At 31.0% G+C, this 19,164-nt stretch overlaps 1 protein-coding gene across 2 annotated transcripts; it reads left to right on the top strand.

Moving 5' to 3' along the window:
- Positions 1–6,019: 6,019 nt before the first annotated feature.
- Positions 6,020–12,936, top strand: LOC114183961 (phosphatidylinositol 4-phosphate 5-kinase 9-like). 2 transcript variants are annotated; one of them, XM_028071186.1, is made up of 10 exons: positions 6,027–6,211; positions 6,318–6,438; positions 6,908–8,432; positions 9,352–9,519; positions 9,908–10,073; positions 10,585–10,695; positions 10,926–11,113; positions 11,522–11,679; positions 11,796–11,958; positions 12,455–12,731. In XM_028071186.1, the coding sequence occupies exons 3-10, from the start codon at positions 7,213–7,215 to the stop codon at positions 12,729–12,731; spliced, it is 2,451 nt and encodes an 816-aa protein (XP_027926987.1). In that variant the 5' UTR covers positions 6,027–6,211; positions 6,318–6,438; positions 6,908–7,212. The 2 variants fall into 2 exon arrangements, with proteins under 2 accessions (XP_027926978.1, XP_027926987.1); XM_028071177.1 differs by lacking the exon at positions 6,318–6,438 and having other exon boundaries at positions 6,020–6,211; positions 12,455–12,936.
- The last annotated feature ends 6,228 nt before the right edge of the window (positions 12,937–19,164 follow it).

Raw genomic sequence — 19,164 nt, 5'->3', positions numbered from 1 at the left:
ATTAGGAGTTCCAACTATGTTTATGTCATCTACATAAACAGCAATTATGGCAAATTCATTCTCGGATCTTTTCATATAAATACAAGGACAAATAGGGTCATTTTTATACCCTTCCTTTAATAAGTACTCACTTAGACGGTTATACCACATACGTCCTGATTGTTTCAATCCATAAAGGGACTTATTCAATTTTATTGAATAATCCTTTTTAGAATTTGCTTTGTTGGGCACATTAAATCCTTCAGGGAGTTTCATATAAATATCATTTTCCAAAGAGCCATACAAATAGGCTGTAACAACATCCATGAGGTGCAAATTCAAACCTTCTTGTGCAACAAGGCTAATTAAATATCTAAATGTTGTTGCATCCAATACTGGAGAATATGTCTCCTCAAAATCAATACCAGGTCTTTGTGAAAAACCTTGAGCAACTAACCGTGCTTTGTATCTAACAATTTCACCATTCTCATTTCGTTTTTGTACAAAAACCCATCTGTACCCAATAGGTTTTACACCCTCAGGTGTGCGAACTACAGGTCCAAAAACCTTTCGTTTAGCAAGCGAATCTAATTCTGCTTGGATTGCATCTTTCCATTTTGGCCAATCATTTCTTTGCCGACAATCTTCAATTGTCATTGGTTCTTGATCATCATTGTCACTTATGACATCCTTTGCTACATTATATGCAAAAACCTCGTCAATATTGACTTTATTTCGATTCCATATTTTATGATTCATGACATAATTTATTGAGATCTCATCATTTTCAACAATTTCAGGTACCTGAGGTTCTTCTGGAACCGAATCATTGATTATGTCAAAAGAATCTTTTGGGACTTTTACCCCCTCGATTAGGCCATCTTGCCTTTTTTCCCTTTTTCTCACACGAGGATTTTTATCTTTGGAACCCAAAGGCCTACCACGCTTTAGGCGTGTTTGAGATTCATTTGCTATATTAGATTGTCCAACAGGAATATCAATTCTGATTGGAGTATTAGCAGCGGGTATATGCGACTTAGTTACCCTTTTTGTGTCAGTAAAAGCATCTGGTAATTGGTTGGCCAATTTTTGTAAATGAATTATCCGTTGAACTTCTAGTTCACACTCTTTTGTACGAGGATCAAGATGAGATAATGATAATTCATTCCAACCAATATCTTTTTCCAGTTTCTTTCTTTCTCCCCCTAACGTTGGAAAAATTGATTCATCAAAATGACTATCAGCAAATCGAGCTGTAAATAAGTCACCTGTTGATGGTTCAAGATATTTTATTATCGATGGAGAATCATATCCAACATATATTCCCAAACGTCTTTGAGGACCCATCATAGTCCTTTTTGGTGGGGAAATTGGGACATATACAGCACACCCAAAAATTCTTAAATGAGAAATATTTGGTTGTTGACCAAAAACCAACTGTAAAGGAGAGTATTTGTGATAACTTGTTGGTCTGATGCGAATCAATACTGCAGCATGCAGAATTGCATATCCCCAAGTAGTCATTGGAAGATTAGCTTTCATAAGTAAAGGTCGTGCAATCAATTTTAGACGTTTTATCAATGATTCTGCAAGTCCATTTTGAGTATGAACATGTGCTACTGGATGTTCAACTTCAATTCCAATTGACATACAATACTCATTAAAAGCATGAGATGTAAATTCACCAGCATTATCAAGACGAATTTTCTTAATTGGATAATCTGGGAAGTGGGCTCTTAACTTGATCAATTGTGCTAATAACTTAGCAAATGCTTGATTTCGAGTTGATAGTAAACAAATATGTGACCATCTAGTGGACGCATCAATTAATACCATGAAATATCTAAATGATCCACATGGTGGGTGTATTGGACCACAAATATCACCTTGTATTCGTTCTAAAAATGAGATTGACTCATTTCTAATTTTTTCTGGTGATGGTCTTATTATCAATTTTCCCTGCGAACATGCAGTACATGAGAAATCATTGGACTGAAGAAGCTTTTGACTTTTAAGTGGATGTCCACATGAGTTTTCAGCTATTTTTCGCATCATGATATATCCAGGATGACCCAACCGATCATGCCAAACAAGAAATTCATTCTTATTTGTAAGCTTCTGGCTTACAATAACATGCGTCTCAATCGCATTAATATATGTGTAGTACAAGCCATAAGAGAAGGCTGATAATTTCTCCAATACACATTTTTTATTTGACTCAATTTGAGTGATATAAAGATATTCAACATCTCCTTCATTATTTGTCTCAATATGATATCCATTTAGACGAATATCCTTGAAACTTAATAAGTTTCTATTGGACTTAGGAGAATAAAATGCATTTTTAATATGCAATCTTGTACCTCTTGGCAGAAGTACTGTAGCTCTTCCAGAGCCTTCAATTATATTTGTAGTACCAGAAATAGTACTAACATTGACTTCTCGCATTACCAAAGTAGAGAAAAATTTATTACTCTTGAGAATTGTATGAGTTGTTGCACTATCAGCAAGGCACAGATCCTCATCATTGGTGTTAATGCCAATATTCATTCTTCATATAAACATAAATATCAATATTAGAGATTACTTTGTAAGAGGAGAGAAAGAAAAAAAAAATAAAATAGAGGATTTTATTCATAAAAACATAAAAACTTGTACATATAAAAGCAACATGAATTAAATATAAAACATTGTCTTAAAAATTAATCATAAAATAAAACTATTTTCTAACACTCCCATCACCAATAAGGTGATCAATGCTTCCATCGGGTTTAGAAAAGAAATCACCAATATCAAGATGAGTAGTATCCATATGACCATAATCAGAATCACCATCTTCATAAGCAAAGTGTGTTTCTACATTCTTCTTTTTAAGTGATTCTTGGTAGAGTTCAACAAGATGCTTTGGTGTATAACAGGCACGGGTCCAATGACCTTTACTACCACAACGGTAACATATATTTTCAGCCTTTTTGCCATTATTTTCACCCCTTTCTTTTTCCTTTTTCGCATTCTTGTTCCACTTCTGTTGATGAAGTTTCTCTTTGAAAATTTCCTTTATAACCATGTCCACGACCATGATTAATAGCACGACCACGACCACGACCATGGCTACGACCACGGCCAAAATTACGACCACGATTATTATTATGGTCTTGACCTCGTCCATGATTATATGGATCAGATGTTGCTGCATTCACTTCTGGGAATGGAGCAGAACCAGTTGGTCGGGCCTCATGATTTTTCATCAAGAGCTCATTATTTTGTTCAGCCACAAGAAGGCATGAAATCAATTCATAATATTGATTGCTCCATTCACTTCTGGGAATGGAGCAGATTAGGCGGATCTCATGATTTTTCATCAAAAGCTTTATTGCTTTGTCCAGCCAGCCATGCATAGGCATGAAATAAATTCACAATATTTGTGAAGTCTCTTTTCACAATATTTTTGTTATGAGCAAATTAGTTGCTTTATTTCTTTATTTAATGGTATCCCAATATCCATTGCATCTAAATATATTTCAACATTTAAAATCCAATATAAGGAATTCTTCCTTACAATATCAAGGGTCACAAATCCAAATTTTGCAACGTTTCGCGTGTTTAAAACTAACACATAAAATAATAATATTAATAATAATCATCATCATCAAAATAATAATATTAATAATAATCATCGTCATAATAAAAATATTATGACAGAGAATTTTGCAACGTTTCGCGTGTTTAAAACTAGCACATAAAATATTAATATAATCAAATTTCATGTATGAAATTATTAAAATCAAATAATAATAATAATAATAATATGACAGAGAAAAATAAATCAAACAATTATCATTATACAAAAAAAAGAAAATGAGATAAAGTTTGTGAATGAGAAAAAGATTAGAAAGAACCTCGGTTAAGGAATATAGAGCGTTGTTCTTAGGGAGAAAAAAAAAAATATGCCTTCACGCTCAGTTGGATAACCCTCGTGCTGATAACGTGTTATAAAATAAAGGTAATAAGAGAGACAAAGGAGAGGAAGAATAGAGAATTAGAGAGTAGGGAGCAACTTCTGTTTTTATGTGTGTATCATTACTGATAGGACGAGTCCTATTTATAGGTACAATATGGTAACCCAGAAAGGATATAAAATCAAATAGTAAATACAAAATATTACATCATAAAGAGTAATGAATAATATGATTATCAATCATATGAGTAATTGTATAAATCAATGGACGACCATTAATTCATAACAATTTTCTCCTTTTTTTTATAATCTTGTCTTCTCAATGGCAGAATATTTGTCACTTATGAGTTTTTTATTTAGAAAACTGTATTGACTTTTATTTATTAATATTTTAATTACTGAACCTTATATATAATTGGTTTAAATATTTTTTTTCAACTTTTGTTTCATTATTTTGAATATATTAATTTAATCTAATTTTATTTTTTAAAAAGTAGTTAGTAATATCTTTCATGAATTTATTGTGACAATGTTATTACAATAATAGGTGACATTTGTTGTTATTAGTAGGTAGGGATGTCAACGGAACGGATAGGGTACGGGTAGTAGCTCCTTCGTACTCTATTCGTTGGATAAATATTTGTCTTGTACCCGTACCCGTACCCATATTCGTCGAGTATCCGTTATGCGGGTATTCACCTATTTTTTTTCATATCCGCGGGTATCCACGGGTACCCGCGAGTATTTGCAAAATTATTTAAAAAATAAATATTTAATCATAAATTCAAATAAAATAAAATACATCACTGTCATAAATTTTAAATAAAGTTCAAATAAACTCAAGTTGATACAAGTCCAAATAATTGTAAAAGTAAATATAAAATGACATTCAACACGATGGAAATTCTTTAATTAGTGTTTTGATCAACAAACCCACCCACCTTCTCCGATTGAATACTGAAAAATAAACAAAATAAACAAATAATAAACCTCAATTGTCACGTGTCAAATATTCTTATTTTGATTCCATCATTTGACAACAGACATATCATAAACGTCATGGTCTATATAAGGTTTGATGTATATGTCCAATTTCAAAGAAAAGAGAGAGAAAAATGTCAAGGGGTAAGTTTAGCGGGTACGGATATTCACAGATATGAATACTATGATACCGTACCCACCCCCGTTAACATGCGGGTATAAAAAGTACCCGTATCCACGAGTAACGAGTATCCATTTTTAATATCCGTTTTGTATCTGTTGCGGGTTTTATCCACAGATACCCACGAGTATGGATTTTTTTGACATTCCTATTAGCAGGTGACACTTTCTTTTTACAAATGAAGCATGATTTAATGTTATTGTCACTGATGTAATGATACCACCATTAATTTGACTTACTTTTTTTAGAAAAACGGAAATAAATGAGAAACTTCTAGTGATGAAATTGAAAAACAAAAGTGAAAAAACTATTAAACCTATCTAATTACAATTATTATTATTATTATTATAATAAAAATTTAAATGACATACTAATATATAAATAATTTTTGACAAATAATAATAAAATAAAATAAATAAAAACAATTAATGAGTTATACAACTCACACAATATTGTTTATAAATATTACATTTTCTCTTTCATTTCTCTTAATCTTATTTAATATTATTTTTGTCCACTTTCTGTATCTCTTTCCTTCTCTTTTTTATTAAAGCTTTTTTAAAAAACATAATTAAAAACTTGGTTTACCACATTGGGTGTCTAATCCCTTCGGCTATAAGCTTGGTGTTTATCTTTGTTGAATTAGATTTTGTATCAAAATATTGTTCAATTCGAATAAAGAAAACCTAAGTATGTGCCATTGAATTTCTCAATCTTACTTCATTGGATGGTTCGTGTAATAAATTATTCAAACTTTACATTATCAACTATTTATATTACTAATCAATGCTAATTAGTTTCCTGACCAATCGTTACATCTAATATGACAATCATTATAAAATAATAAATGGAAAACCAAATCATTTTAACTTTTTTAATGCGTTGATGTGCTCATATTAATCAGCTATTGTAAGTTAGCTGACCCATAACTTGATTTGGATCAATTGACCTAACTTTTGCTCTGAATTGTCATTAAAAAGCTATTTTGAAAAATGAACTCATTCAATTTTGAGAATTTTAGAAGTATATAATCTTCCATTTGAACAGAGTTATTCTCTTCTTCTTGCATTCTCCGACAACAACACTGTTTCATCACTGCTCACAATTCTCCGGTAAACTTTTCTCACACTTCTTCCCTTGTGTTAATGGATGTCAACTTCTTATTCACTAATGTCTTATCTCACAATCTTTGTTATCTTCGCTTTCCAATTTCTTCAGCAACTTGCTTGTGTATTATATTTTGGCCGTTCTTTCTGTATTCAAAGCTACGGAACCTATCTTTATACGACTATGATATGAAATCTTAACACAGGAATTCCAAGTATTGCCATGTAATGATGTAAGGACCAAGGAGCTTGCAGATTTTGTTGTTATTAGTCTTCTGTTTTTTCTTTGATTCTCCCCAAACACTTACTCTGTGTTGTATACGGCTTCATTTACTTTCTTTGATAAATGTTCTCATAATGACGGAAAATGCTGTTACCTTTTGGTTTAATTCTTGTTCTGTTTATAATTTTTTTATGATACCATTGTTTAATTGTTTTCTGTTGTTCTCCATTTTAATATTATGATCGTACTTTGCGGTCTGTCCTTTTTTTAGTAATTTGTGGTCTGCAAAATTCAATGAAGAACATAGCGTGTCTGGTTACTGCACTTTAGAATTAAACTTGTTTCTTCACACACACACACACACACACTGTAATATGACTTTGATTCTTGAATTCTGGGCCATCTTTCTTTTTTCTCCTTCCCTTATTTATAATAGCTAGAATATAACATATCTATTTTGATCTTGTTTGGGACTACAGGCATCCTTCGTGGAAGACAAGTCTATTCGAGTCGCATAATACTACCATAGGCAATACAAATTGCATGCCTAGTTCGAATTTGAAACCATTGGTTAAGCTGTAGCAACCTTTTCAGTCGATCCAGACGTTGAGTATAATTATATATTTTACCTTAAAAGTAATAGCATATTCTATTCCAGCCCAAAGAGTTTCAAGGGTGAATCGTTGGGTTAGAATTCCTATATGCAAACTTTCTTGTCTTGGAGCGGCTGAGAAATCGGGAAACTTGAAATTCTACAAGGAAATCTTTCTTCTGGTAATTATGAATGTCTGGCCCCGTGGCCATAGCAGATTATTCAAACGGAGGAGCACTTTCTTTTACAGAGAGAACCAAATCTGTTGATGTGCTTCCTGAATTAGACCAACCTTCTACGCTGACAAACGGTGAAAGTGATGGCTTTAGTGTTGGGCAACTCTTACTCTATAATGGAGAGTCATATTCTGGGTCCCTTTATGGCAATGTTTCCGAGGGCTATGGGACGTACGTTTGGTGTGATGGTTGTGTATATGAGGGTGAATGGAGGAGAGGGATTAGAAATGGTTATGGGAAGATAAGATGGCCTTCTGGAGCAGTGTATGAAGGTGATTTCTCTGGTGGATATATCCATGGCACGGGGACATATATTCGTTCTGATAAATTGACCTATAAAGGTAGATGGCGGTTGAATCTTAAACATGGTTTGGGGTATGAAGTTTATCCTAATGGAGATACCTTTGAAGGTTCTTGGATGCAAGGAACAGCAGAGGGCCCTGGCAAGTATACCTGGACCAATGGAAATGTTTATGTGGGGAATATGAAAGGTGGGATAATGTCTGGCAAAGGAACACTCACCTGGATAAATGGGGACTCGTATGAAGGAAACTGGTTAAATGGCATGATGCATGGATTTGGAGTTTACGCTTGGAGTGATGGAGGAAGCTATGTTGGGACTTGGGCATTTGGTCTAAAAGATGGCAAAGGAACCTTTTATCCAAGAGGTAGCCGGCTTCCATCAGTGCAAGAAATTTATCTCAGTGCCTTGAGAAAAAGAGGGCTATTGCCAGATTTGAGAAAACAGAAGCAAGTGAGAGATGTCAAGGTACCTGAAAACCCGCTGTCAAGTCATGTTTCATCTGATAAGCTTGCAAAAGGAAACCTGTTAAATCTGGAACAGTCTAATAGAAGAAATGTGTCTCTTGAAAGGCGTTGGAGTCTTGAGGTGTCGATTGAGAAAGTGATTGGATATGACTCAGCATTAGGATTAGCAGATTCTGTGCCAGAAAATAGCGACAAAGAGGTCGATACAACGATCCCAATTTTGGAACGAGAGTACATGCAAGGTGTATTGATAAGTGAGGTTGTGTTAAATAATATGTTTTCATCAATGTCTAGAAGGGCAAGGCGACTTCAAAAAAAGCTTGCCAAAGAGAGTAAAAAACCTGGTGAAATAATCATTAAAGGTCACAGGAGTTATGATCTAATGCTCAGTTTGCAGCTTGGAATAAGGTAAAGACACTATGTTGACCTGTAGCACACTCAAACTGCTTCAGTTGTTATCATTTTTTACAATACACTCTAATTATCCTCTGCAACTTCTACATACTTTATTTATTCTATTGCACATGACATATGCTAACGTTTCAAGATGAATCCAAATTTGGAAGGCAATACCTAAGTGATAAAACCATAATTATAATATAGGTCTGGTTGATGGTTCTATTCGCCAATCCTATGAAGGTCCCATACCTAACTTCTTTTGGTATGCAGCTCCAGTAAAGATATGAGAATCGCATGACAACTATAAGCTGTTTTCATTCAACAAAGTTTCTCGCTTGTATTGATTAACTTATACAGTGAACATAGACATCTCATCTTGTTTTATTACTCCAATTTTATGACTAGGACGTCAGGAGGCCAAAAACTGTGAACTGAAGTCACAAAAATTCACATAAGTTGAAGTTAAAATGCTATCCTAAACAGACTATCTTCATTTTCGTTTGCATGGATTTTCCTAACAATGTGAAGTTCTTGGTTAGACTGGAGAACTACACACAAACCAAGTAGTTTAATTTATATATTCTGGATTAAACCAGAAAAGAAGTCACAACAGACCCCAGACAACAAAAGAAAATTAAAGGACAGACTCCCTCATTGAGAGTAACCTCTCTTAATACACAATACATAGATAGGCCTAAGCACTAACAGAGACTCGTCCTCTCTCAATTCACCAAGCACATTTTTTAATAATGGTTACAGAGACTCGTCCTGTCTCAATACACCAAGCACGTTTTTCAATAATGGTTACAAAACACAACAGCTCAATGTATTAGTTACTAAATGCGTGTTGTTGACATAACTGTCCCATCATTCTTCAATATGATTGCTTTTCCATGGATTTCCTTGTAAATGTCCTTCAATTGGTTAGGTATACCGTGGGCAAGATAACACCTATACCTACACGAGAAGTAAGAATATCAGATTTTGGTACCAAAGCAAGCTTTTGGATGAATTTCCCTAAAGAAGGTTCTCAATTAACACCTACCCATCCATCAGAGGATTTTAAATGGAAAGATTACTGCCCGATGGTGTTCAGGTCTGTATTTACTCCTGATTTTTTTATGATCTGTGTCTTTCATGTGGCGCTTATATAATTGTTATACCGTTTAGGTTTGCATGTAAATCTGTCTCTTTAAGCAAGATTTTAAAATTCTTTCTGGGATAGTTAGCCTACTTAGCTACCATCATATTGTTGATGTTTCCAATTTGAATTGAATTGTCTCCTTCGAAACATACCTGTGCTTCTATTATCCTTAGTTTTGTTCGTTATATTCAGAAGAACAAACGTGTTCCAAATGTGAGATAAATGTAGGGTTTTAGAATGTAAGATCATAATGTGGGACTTAAGTGTTTGACTGATCATAATATGCATTCTTAAATTCCACAAGTCCTTCCATGAGTTTGTTTGATATAACCTAATGCAGAAATTTGAGAGAATTATTCAAGATTGACGCTGCCGACTACATGATGTCCATTTGTGGAAACGATACTCTGAGGGAACTATCTTCTCCAGGGAAAAGTGGTAGTGTCTTTTTCCTGTCTCAGGATGATCGTTTCATGATCAAGACACTGCGAATGTCTGAAGTGAAGGTGTGTTCTTATAAATGTTTCAGTTAGAACCAATAGAAGGTCGAAGATTGCGTTATAGTATTTCAATGACATTTACAAATGTTTCAGTTGAATCATATTTCGTGTGGACTCTGTTGCGTACATTCAATGTACTCATAACAAATTGAAGCTAACAATTTATTTGAAGAAATTTAGTATGGAATTTCACTGCAATTAAGGAACGAGAGAGTGCTTAATAGTTCTCCCGCTTTGAAGATTTCCACATATACGTCGAGTCCTAATAGGAAGCAAATTATTCTTCCTCTCGAGTACGTAATAATTTTGTGGCAGAGTTAGGATTTTACAATAGAGCTTTTGTTGTAGTTGTAGAATAATGCTAGCCTTTTTCAGAGGCAACCCGTAAAAGAAGAAGCTTTTAATACGTACTGAGGCAACTTACAGTTTTAGTAATGTTATCTTAGTATTCACCTGTTATCATCTACTTATTTTCAGTGTGTAATGAGAACTCCTTTGTTCAACATTTGGCATGCAGGTTCTTCTAAGAATGCTGCCAGACTATCATCATCATGTGAAGACATACGAAAATACACTTATCACAAAATTCTTTGGCTTGCACAGGATTAAGGCTTCAAGTGGTCAAAAGGTAACGTGCACATTGCCTTACAGCATTTTTCTGATCATGGGTCATTTTCAATAAAGATGGAATGCCACGTTTCCTAATACTTGCAATCTGAAATATAAATTATGAAAAATATCATAAAGTGAATTTACTATATCAGATATTTGAGAAAATCAATCTTACTTCTGTAATTTTTTCATATGCATTTCCTGAACTAGGAGTCTAATATTTGGATATAATTTTCCCTTTTGCAGTTTCGCTTCGTTGTAATGGGAAATATGTTCTGCACGGAACTGAGGATCCATCGGAGATTTGATTTAAAAGGTTCTTCCTTTGGACGATCATCAGACAAGATAGAAATTGACGAAAATACAACACTAAAAGATTTGGATCTGAACTACTGTTTCTACTTGGAACCGTCTTGGCGGGAGTCTTTATTAAAGTAAGCTGTAGTTACAACGAATTTTCTTTGGCATTTGGGTTTCTTATACACGGTAAAAAAAATTATTTAAAGAGGTCAATTTTCAGTATCTCAAAGGATTAGTTCTTGACTTCTAGCGGAAGATGCCCAAGTGTAAAAATATTATGACAAAAAGAAGAAACTTTATTATAACGTATGTATTAGAAAAGGAAGATAAGATATTCTTCTTGGACAAGGTAACAACAGAAAACGTGTGTATCTTCTGTTTAGTACATTACTGGTGTCTGAAATATGCTGCAAAAACCCTTGGATCATGTTTTGATACTGTGAGCTATGAATATGTAAATATATGTGGGTAGACTATGTCTCCAATATAAAATGATGCCACTGCAAATACTGAATATTCTCTACTATCATACTTTTGTGCAGGCAGATTGAAATAGACAGCAAATTTTTAGAAGCACAACACATTATGGATTACAGCCTTCTTCTAGGTGTTCACTATCGAGCTCCACAGCATCTGCGTCCTCTCATATCATACAACCAACGTAGAAGTGTGGATGGATTAGCAATGCTTGCAGAGGAAGGTGAATCGATTCTCTAGTTTCTAGATTATTATATTCTTGCTTTTTCTAGTGCAATATATAAGCATGAATGAACTGATCAACTTAAAAACTGTGATATGCTAACGATGATTTGATAGATCCTCTGGAGGATGAAGCATCCTATCCACAAGGCCTTGTTCTAGTTCCTAGAGGAGCAGATGATAACAGTGTTGTTGTGGGCTCACATGTGAGGGGTAGTCGGTTGCGGGCTTCATCTGCTGGTGATGAGGAGGTGGATCTACTTCTACCTGGTACAGCAAGGTGTGCTTTCTTGATTACTTTGCCTTGGTCCTTTAATCTTCGGGTTAAATAACTCAGGTTCTGTGTTTCACAGCATATGCAGGTTAGATCAAAGGACAAAACCTATATACAATTCTTTAGGTGTTGATATTATTTTTCAATCAGAATTCAAGTTTCACCTAAGTAAAATATCTAATGAAATTTTTGTATTGAACGATTCTATAGATGATCAAAGTGAAAGTTTTAGTTCTGATAGGAAAACAGCATAAATAACTAACACTCTGAGACTGTATCTAAGTTTAACACAAATTAGATAGAATGTGATCGAAACAGTTCAGTATAACAGATAAATTGGTTCTGTATTTTCTTCAAATTGTCACATGTGTTACTTATAGTGTAGACTGTTGTAATAATTCTAGGCACTTTATTCAGTATTTTAATGATCATAATAATTCCTTTACGCTATATACCGATATACCGACATGCATATCTTCTTTCTTTCCAATTTGTTAAGCAGACTCCAAATCCAGCTTGGTGTGAACATGCCTTCAAGGGCAGAGCAGATTTCAGAAAAACAAGAAAAACGAAAGTTCCACGAGGTGTACGATGTGGTGCTGTACCTGGGTATCATTGATATATTGCAGGACTATAACATGACCAAGAAGATTGAACATGCTTATAAGTCTCTTCAGTTTGATTCATTGTCTATCTCAGCTGTGGACCCTACATTCTACTCTCATCGTTTCCTGGAGTTTATTCAAAAAGTGTTTCCACCAAATGCAATGGCAGGTTGATAATTTAGATTTTGGGGTTGTATTTAACCACTTAATTTGTTTAGAGAGTGTGAATTGCTCCAGAATTTCTATAGTGGGTCACTGCTTGGGCATGACGGTGATAATAGAAATCTAGTGAATAAAGAGGTAAATTATCCCAAAGTAAATATACATAAACAGTTGTTATAGTTAAAATATTCAATAAGTTTAACCAATTCTTAAACAACGGTGGATATTATTTTATTTTATATATATATTTTTTTAATTTAAAGAAGATAAATCTAAAATATACTTTATGTTAAGAAGATCATTATTTCTAAAGGTCCGTCATTTGATTAGTTTTATTTGATTTTTTACAAGTATTGCTAATATGAGAAATCATAATGAATTGAGGCAATTTGCTAGGGATAATGCTAATCACACCTACACAATTCAGTAATTTGTCTTTATATTTATTTCATCCATTATCTATCATAATTGAATATGGTCTTGATAACTATTTGTCTTTCTAATCAAAATCTTAGTTTTCATTAGCATTTTTTTATAGGTTTTCTTTTCGGTGAATTTTCATCTCTATTCCTTTTTTTTTCAAATCTTGATCGTGGTAACTTATGTGTGTCTTTGACACTTGTTTTTTTACCACACTTATTGATCATTAAAGACTCATCCTATTTTATTCTTTAATATTGTCCATTATAACTATGAAAATCCTAAATGGTTAGGTCCATCACTTGACATGAAATGTTTTTTCATATATGCAAAAGGTATACACAAATGTGTTTATTTGTTATAGGAATTTAAAAAACATTTTTATTTACTTTTTACATAGATATATTTTTATTTTTTTTGCATTTTACGTTGATTGATGAATGGACATAATTACTATTGACTTAGAAATTGGAGAACTTTCAACATCGGTTAATAATTGATGTAGAATATATCATTTCCAACATTGATTATGAATTAATCGATAGAAAATGATATTCTAATTAATTAGAACTGATGTAAATTCTAGGTACATATTGCATTGATTCTGATAATAACTAATCAGTATCTTAAAAGTATTGGTTAAGGATGATTAATATACATCGAATGTTATAATAGTTCATAGTTATTATGATAATAAATAAAATTTAACCTAATAACTATTAATCCAGTTTTATTTTATTTAAAAGACAAAAATATCCTTAAGTGTTATATAATTGCGTTTAATATTTTAGTTAGTATTCATTCATAAAAGTTAAAAAATAATTAAAAAATAAAATAAATATATTTTAATGTTGTTCAAAATTAAAATTTAATTATAAACTAATATAAAAATCAACAAAAAAAATAATGTTAAACATCTAAAAATTTACAAAAAATAAAAATAAAATATCAATTTGAAATTCCATTAAATTTATTTTCTTTAATTTGATAACCTGCCCAACATCTCTCTATTAACTTAACAAAATCCCTATATTAAAAAAAACAAACAATATTTTAAAATTTTAAAATTTTAATTATAAATACATAAATTTAGTAATATAAAAAATGTAATTACCTAAATTTTTAGTAAATATTAATTTTTTCTTAACCAATTCCCACTAGTTAGATTTTCAATAAATTTAAAAGATAATGCATGTAATCCTTTGTTTGTATAGTCTAATTAAGCTTTGTTAAGTTTCATTGAAAAATATTTTAGAACTGTAGACTTGAGATTTAACAAGCAAAAAATTTCATATTGGACATGATTTTGGTTTCTTGGAAATTCTTATAATAAATTGTTCCAGGTGCGTATATTATATTTAAAAGAATTAAAAGATTATTTTCACATCAAGGTTTATGCTATTTATGTTAAACAATTTTTATTTGAGTAAAGTAATAGTATGGTGGGAATAGTTAAATAAAAAGTATATGGAAAGCTTAAAAATTATTGTGTTGACTTAATGAAATTCAACCTCAATTAACTTTTTTATACATTATTTGATTATTTTATATGTTTACTTGCAAGTTTTGAAAAAATTATAAAGTTCTCATTTAATTTGCCTCATGGTTGCAAGTTTTGAGAAAAATTATATATATGTATATAATCATTGTGACTAATCGATAAATATAATTATATTATTAGTATATATATTTTTAAACACTTATATGTAATTCAATAATTGTACGTGTGAATTTTATACTTTAAAAGAAAGTCTTTACAGTATTTTTAAAACGAGAAATTGCTTAGTACCTTTAATCCATTTGACTATAATGTAGATTGCATAAATTTAATATCCTATATTTGATGAAAATTATACATTTAATATTTTTTTGCCAGAAACAGTTTTAAACTCTAAATTTAAAAAGAAAATCAAGATCAGAAAAGTGAAATTAACATTATCCAACAAACTGAGATATACAATAATAGCAGAAAAAAAAGTGAGATGACATCTTGATTGAAAATAAAATGAGTGATAAATACTGATCCAAAAGGCAAGAGGTGGCGATGGAGATAGAAAGTGTGATTTTTTGTTTAAATATTATATAATAGACCTCTTAACCAATGTCAACAATGGAAGTTTGTTGGTGACACGATATGGGCCATTGATATTGGTGCCACCCCTTTTGATAGTGACACTCCACCTCTCATGTCATCTCTTTCCTTTCTTTCCTTCACCTGAACATCCTAATCACTTCCATGCACACACTTCAATTCCTTTTTCACGCCTCTCTTCACATTCAGTTTCATCGATCTTAGTTTATCTTAATGTGTGGATAGATTTTATCTTAATGTTGTTTAGAATTGAGGAAGAGCTAGAAGATGAATATGCGTAGATTTGAGGAGATAAATTTGTGTGTTTTTTGAGTGGATTTAGAAGATAACATGAGTGAATTTAGAGATAAATTTTATAAAAGTTAGTGAAATATTTGATTGATGTGATAAATAAAATAAATTGTAAAAATATATAGAATTAGAATTTTATCAAAATACCTTTGATGAAAAAAGAGAATGATTTTGTAAGATGTTATAAAAATAATTATAAATAATTAATACGAATTAAAAAATATCAAAATTATACGAAATTTTAAAATAAAAAAATTTAAATTTTTATGAATGTAAAAAAAATTATACAATTAAATTTAAAAAAATGTTATACGATTAAATTTTAAACAAAAGTTATACAAAAAAAGTTAAAATACACACACAGACACGTAATCAGTGTCACTCTCCTCTTTACAAAGACACCGATTACGTAACCAGTGCCATACACACATAAACACAATGCACTGCACCGATTATGTAACCAGTGCGCATAACCTTGAATGCACCACCATTCCTCCGTCACATGTACGAGCTTCATCCCCCACCACCCCACCACCCCACCACCTCCTTCATCTTTGTCTGCCACCACAGCCCAACACCTCCTTCATCTTCCTCCCCCACCACACTCCAGCAGAAAGCTACATGGGAAATGAACAATCACGTGTTTAAAACAAAGGACAATTTCGTAATATTATACGAAATATATGTAAATCACCTCAGTTTTGGGTGGACGGATTAAACCCTCTATCCCCAAGTCCACACGCTTATTTCACTGCATATCGTAAGAAATGAATACGCTTTTTGCATGAAATTCATGCTTGCAGATTCACTTGAATAGTACAGTCCATTAAAATGAACACATCATTAAGTTTCTTGAAAAAGTGATTTCTTCAAACATTCTTATTTGCAAAACAATTATTGTAACAATTATATATATATATATATATATATATATATATATATATATAAAGACACCAGATTTCAAAATAATTGGATATCTTTTAATCTATTTTGTCACAAATATAAATATATTATCTTCCAATATTCTTCTTAAACATTATTTTGTTATCATTTCTGAATTGAATGTGCATGCCAATACGCATATGTTTAAAAGGGGAAAAGGAAACGATCAAAAGTATAAAGTAATGATGGACATTGATTGAAATTTTAAAGTTGAAAAAGAATCATAAGATGCATATTATATAGGTAAGTTATGTTACATTTAAGGATTCAAATGTTGATATGATAAATGAATTTGGGACCATTTTTATTTGTAAGGACTCGGTTACATTCTTTATAAGCGATTTTTTTTACCAGGTGAGTTGACTGCTTATACCTCACTTCAAACAATGCCTTCAATAAGGGAGACACGGACAAATATTAATATAGGTGAAACAAAATTAATTTAAATAAAAGCTTTCGAAATTGATTATTTTTTATAATGGAGGAAGTAAGAAAAATGTGGGAAAGTCAAGCATCAATTCAAAATCTTATATTAACTATTAAGTAAAATAAAAAAGATAACTGACATGTTAAAAAAAAAACTCTTAAATATCGAAAGGATTAAATATTTTTTTGTCCCTGAACTTTCAACAAATTATGGAATTAGTCTATTTCAAAATTTTGGACTAATTTAGATATTCATCTTTTGAAATACGTGAATTTAGTCTTTTTAATAGAATTTTGTTAGGTTTATTTAATGTTTGGTACGTATTTCAGGATTGTATTTGAGTTGTTTATATTGTTTGACACAATTTTGCTTTAATGTTAAGTCAAATATTATGAAACGTCAAAATAAATTTAACAAAATTTGATTAAAAGGACTAAATCTACCTATTTGAAAGATGAACGACTAAATTCGAAATAGATTAATTCTAAAATTTACTGAAACTTAAGGGACCAAAAACATATTTAACCCATATTAAAATTTGGATTCTCTCGAATTTTCTTGTATCCCTTCTTTTAAAATACATTTAATTATCACTAATTTTCATGTTTTAAAAAATATATTTTTTTTAAATATTAATATAATATATTTTTAATGCTCAACCAATAATACTATACCACCAAAGATCCATCTAATCCAAATATTAAACTTTTTATGTTAAAATCTCACATCTCTTTAAAAGTGGTCAATTTTTCCTATTATTATACGATTGAGATTGAATATTTTAAAAATCACTCAAAAGAACAATATTGAAAGTAATTAACATTAGGAGCCTTAAATTTCCCATAGTTTTTTTTTTCTTTTTTTCTGTTTGTCGTTTATGTTTTGTTATCGTTACACTTTTGATTAGTTTAATTAGGTTTAAGCTAATTAAATAAGTTAACAACTAGTTTATTGATATTACTAAAAATTCTTTTAGTAGTATGAATAGAAATATATTGGTTTTAATCTCTTTAAAATAATATCTCACTTATTAGACTTTGTAGTTATATTTATCTAATTTTATATTTTCTACTACTAAAACTTTTTTCAATTGTGACTCGTTTCTTGATATTATCCCCTGTTCACATTCATAAGTACATCACTTTCATTTCATTATCTTGTATACATAAAATTAAATTTAAGAATTTGTCTCAGCTAGACAAAATTGGAATAATAATTTTCTATGGAGAAGAAATTATGTAGAAACCGAATCAAATTTGTAATACAAGTCTCAAGGTAAAATCACGTGTTGTTTACTGTAAAAAAAAAGATTAAGAGTTATTATGTAATAAAGAAAGCATTACAAATAATGATTTTTTTATGTATAGAATTTTTGGATTAGAGATTTAATATTGGTACGTTTTTCTTGTCAAGCAATATAATTTGGTGAGTAGAAAGGTTGAACAAATCAAAGACATTCACAAGTCCTGAAAACTGTTGTATGAAAGGGAAAATTCAACTTCCTTTTCATAAAAATCTCCTCTTCTTTTATGAATATATAATTTGTTGATCTACAGGATTTAAGATCAATGAATGGAACATATAGAAAATATGAGAGTCTACAACTTGTATCTTTCTTCTTCTTCTTTTTTTTTTCTTTCTTTTTTTATAAGGGGCAATCAAGGCAGATCTTTCCTTTCACGACTCTTCCAACATCTTTTTTAATATATTTATATATTATTATATTATTTATATTAATTTAGTTTAAAAAAATTTTATAAAAATTTTAAAATTATGTTTTCTCTTTTTGTTGTACTTTCTTTTATTTCTTTTGTTTGATTTTTCCTTTTGTCATATCTCGGTCTCTTTCTCTCATTTTCTTTCTATTTCATTTTTAACCATCAATCTCTTATCATTTTTAAAATTAAATTATACCACGACAAAATTGAGAAGTTAAGAGATATTTTGGATCGAACATTTGAGTAAATTCATTTTTTATTTTTTTTTCTCCAAGCAATATATTTTTCTCTCGTATGTGACTTTTATACGTTCTAGGCATATCCCTACCCATTAGAGATTATAAAATCATGTTCTAATTGTTGATCAAACTCTTCTTCGTGTAGATAGAACTATTTTAGGGTTTGAAGTTTTGTAAGGGAGGAACAATATTAGGAATCTAAGGTAAGGAAAGCTAATCATTTATAAACAGTATGAATCTACTCTAAGGTGAGGGAAGTTAATCATTTATAAATATTATGAATCTACTCTAAGGTAATATAGAACCTAATCATTTA

The sequence above is a fragment of the Vigna unguiculata genome, chromosome 1 (genome assembly GCF_004118075.2).
Source record: "Vigna unguiculata cultivar IT97K-499-35 chromosome 1, ASM411807v1, whole genome shotgun sequence".
Lineage (NCBI taxonomy): Eukaryota > Viridiplantae > Streptophyta > Magnoliopsida > Fabales > Fabaceae > Vigna > Vigna unguiculata.
This window is presented reverse-complemented; position numbering and strand designations above follow the sequence as displayed.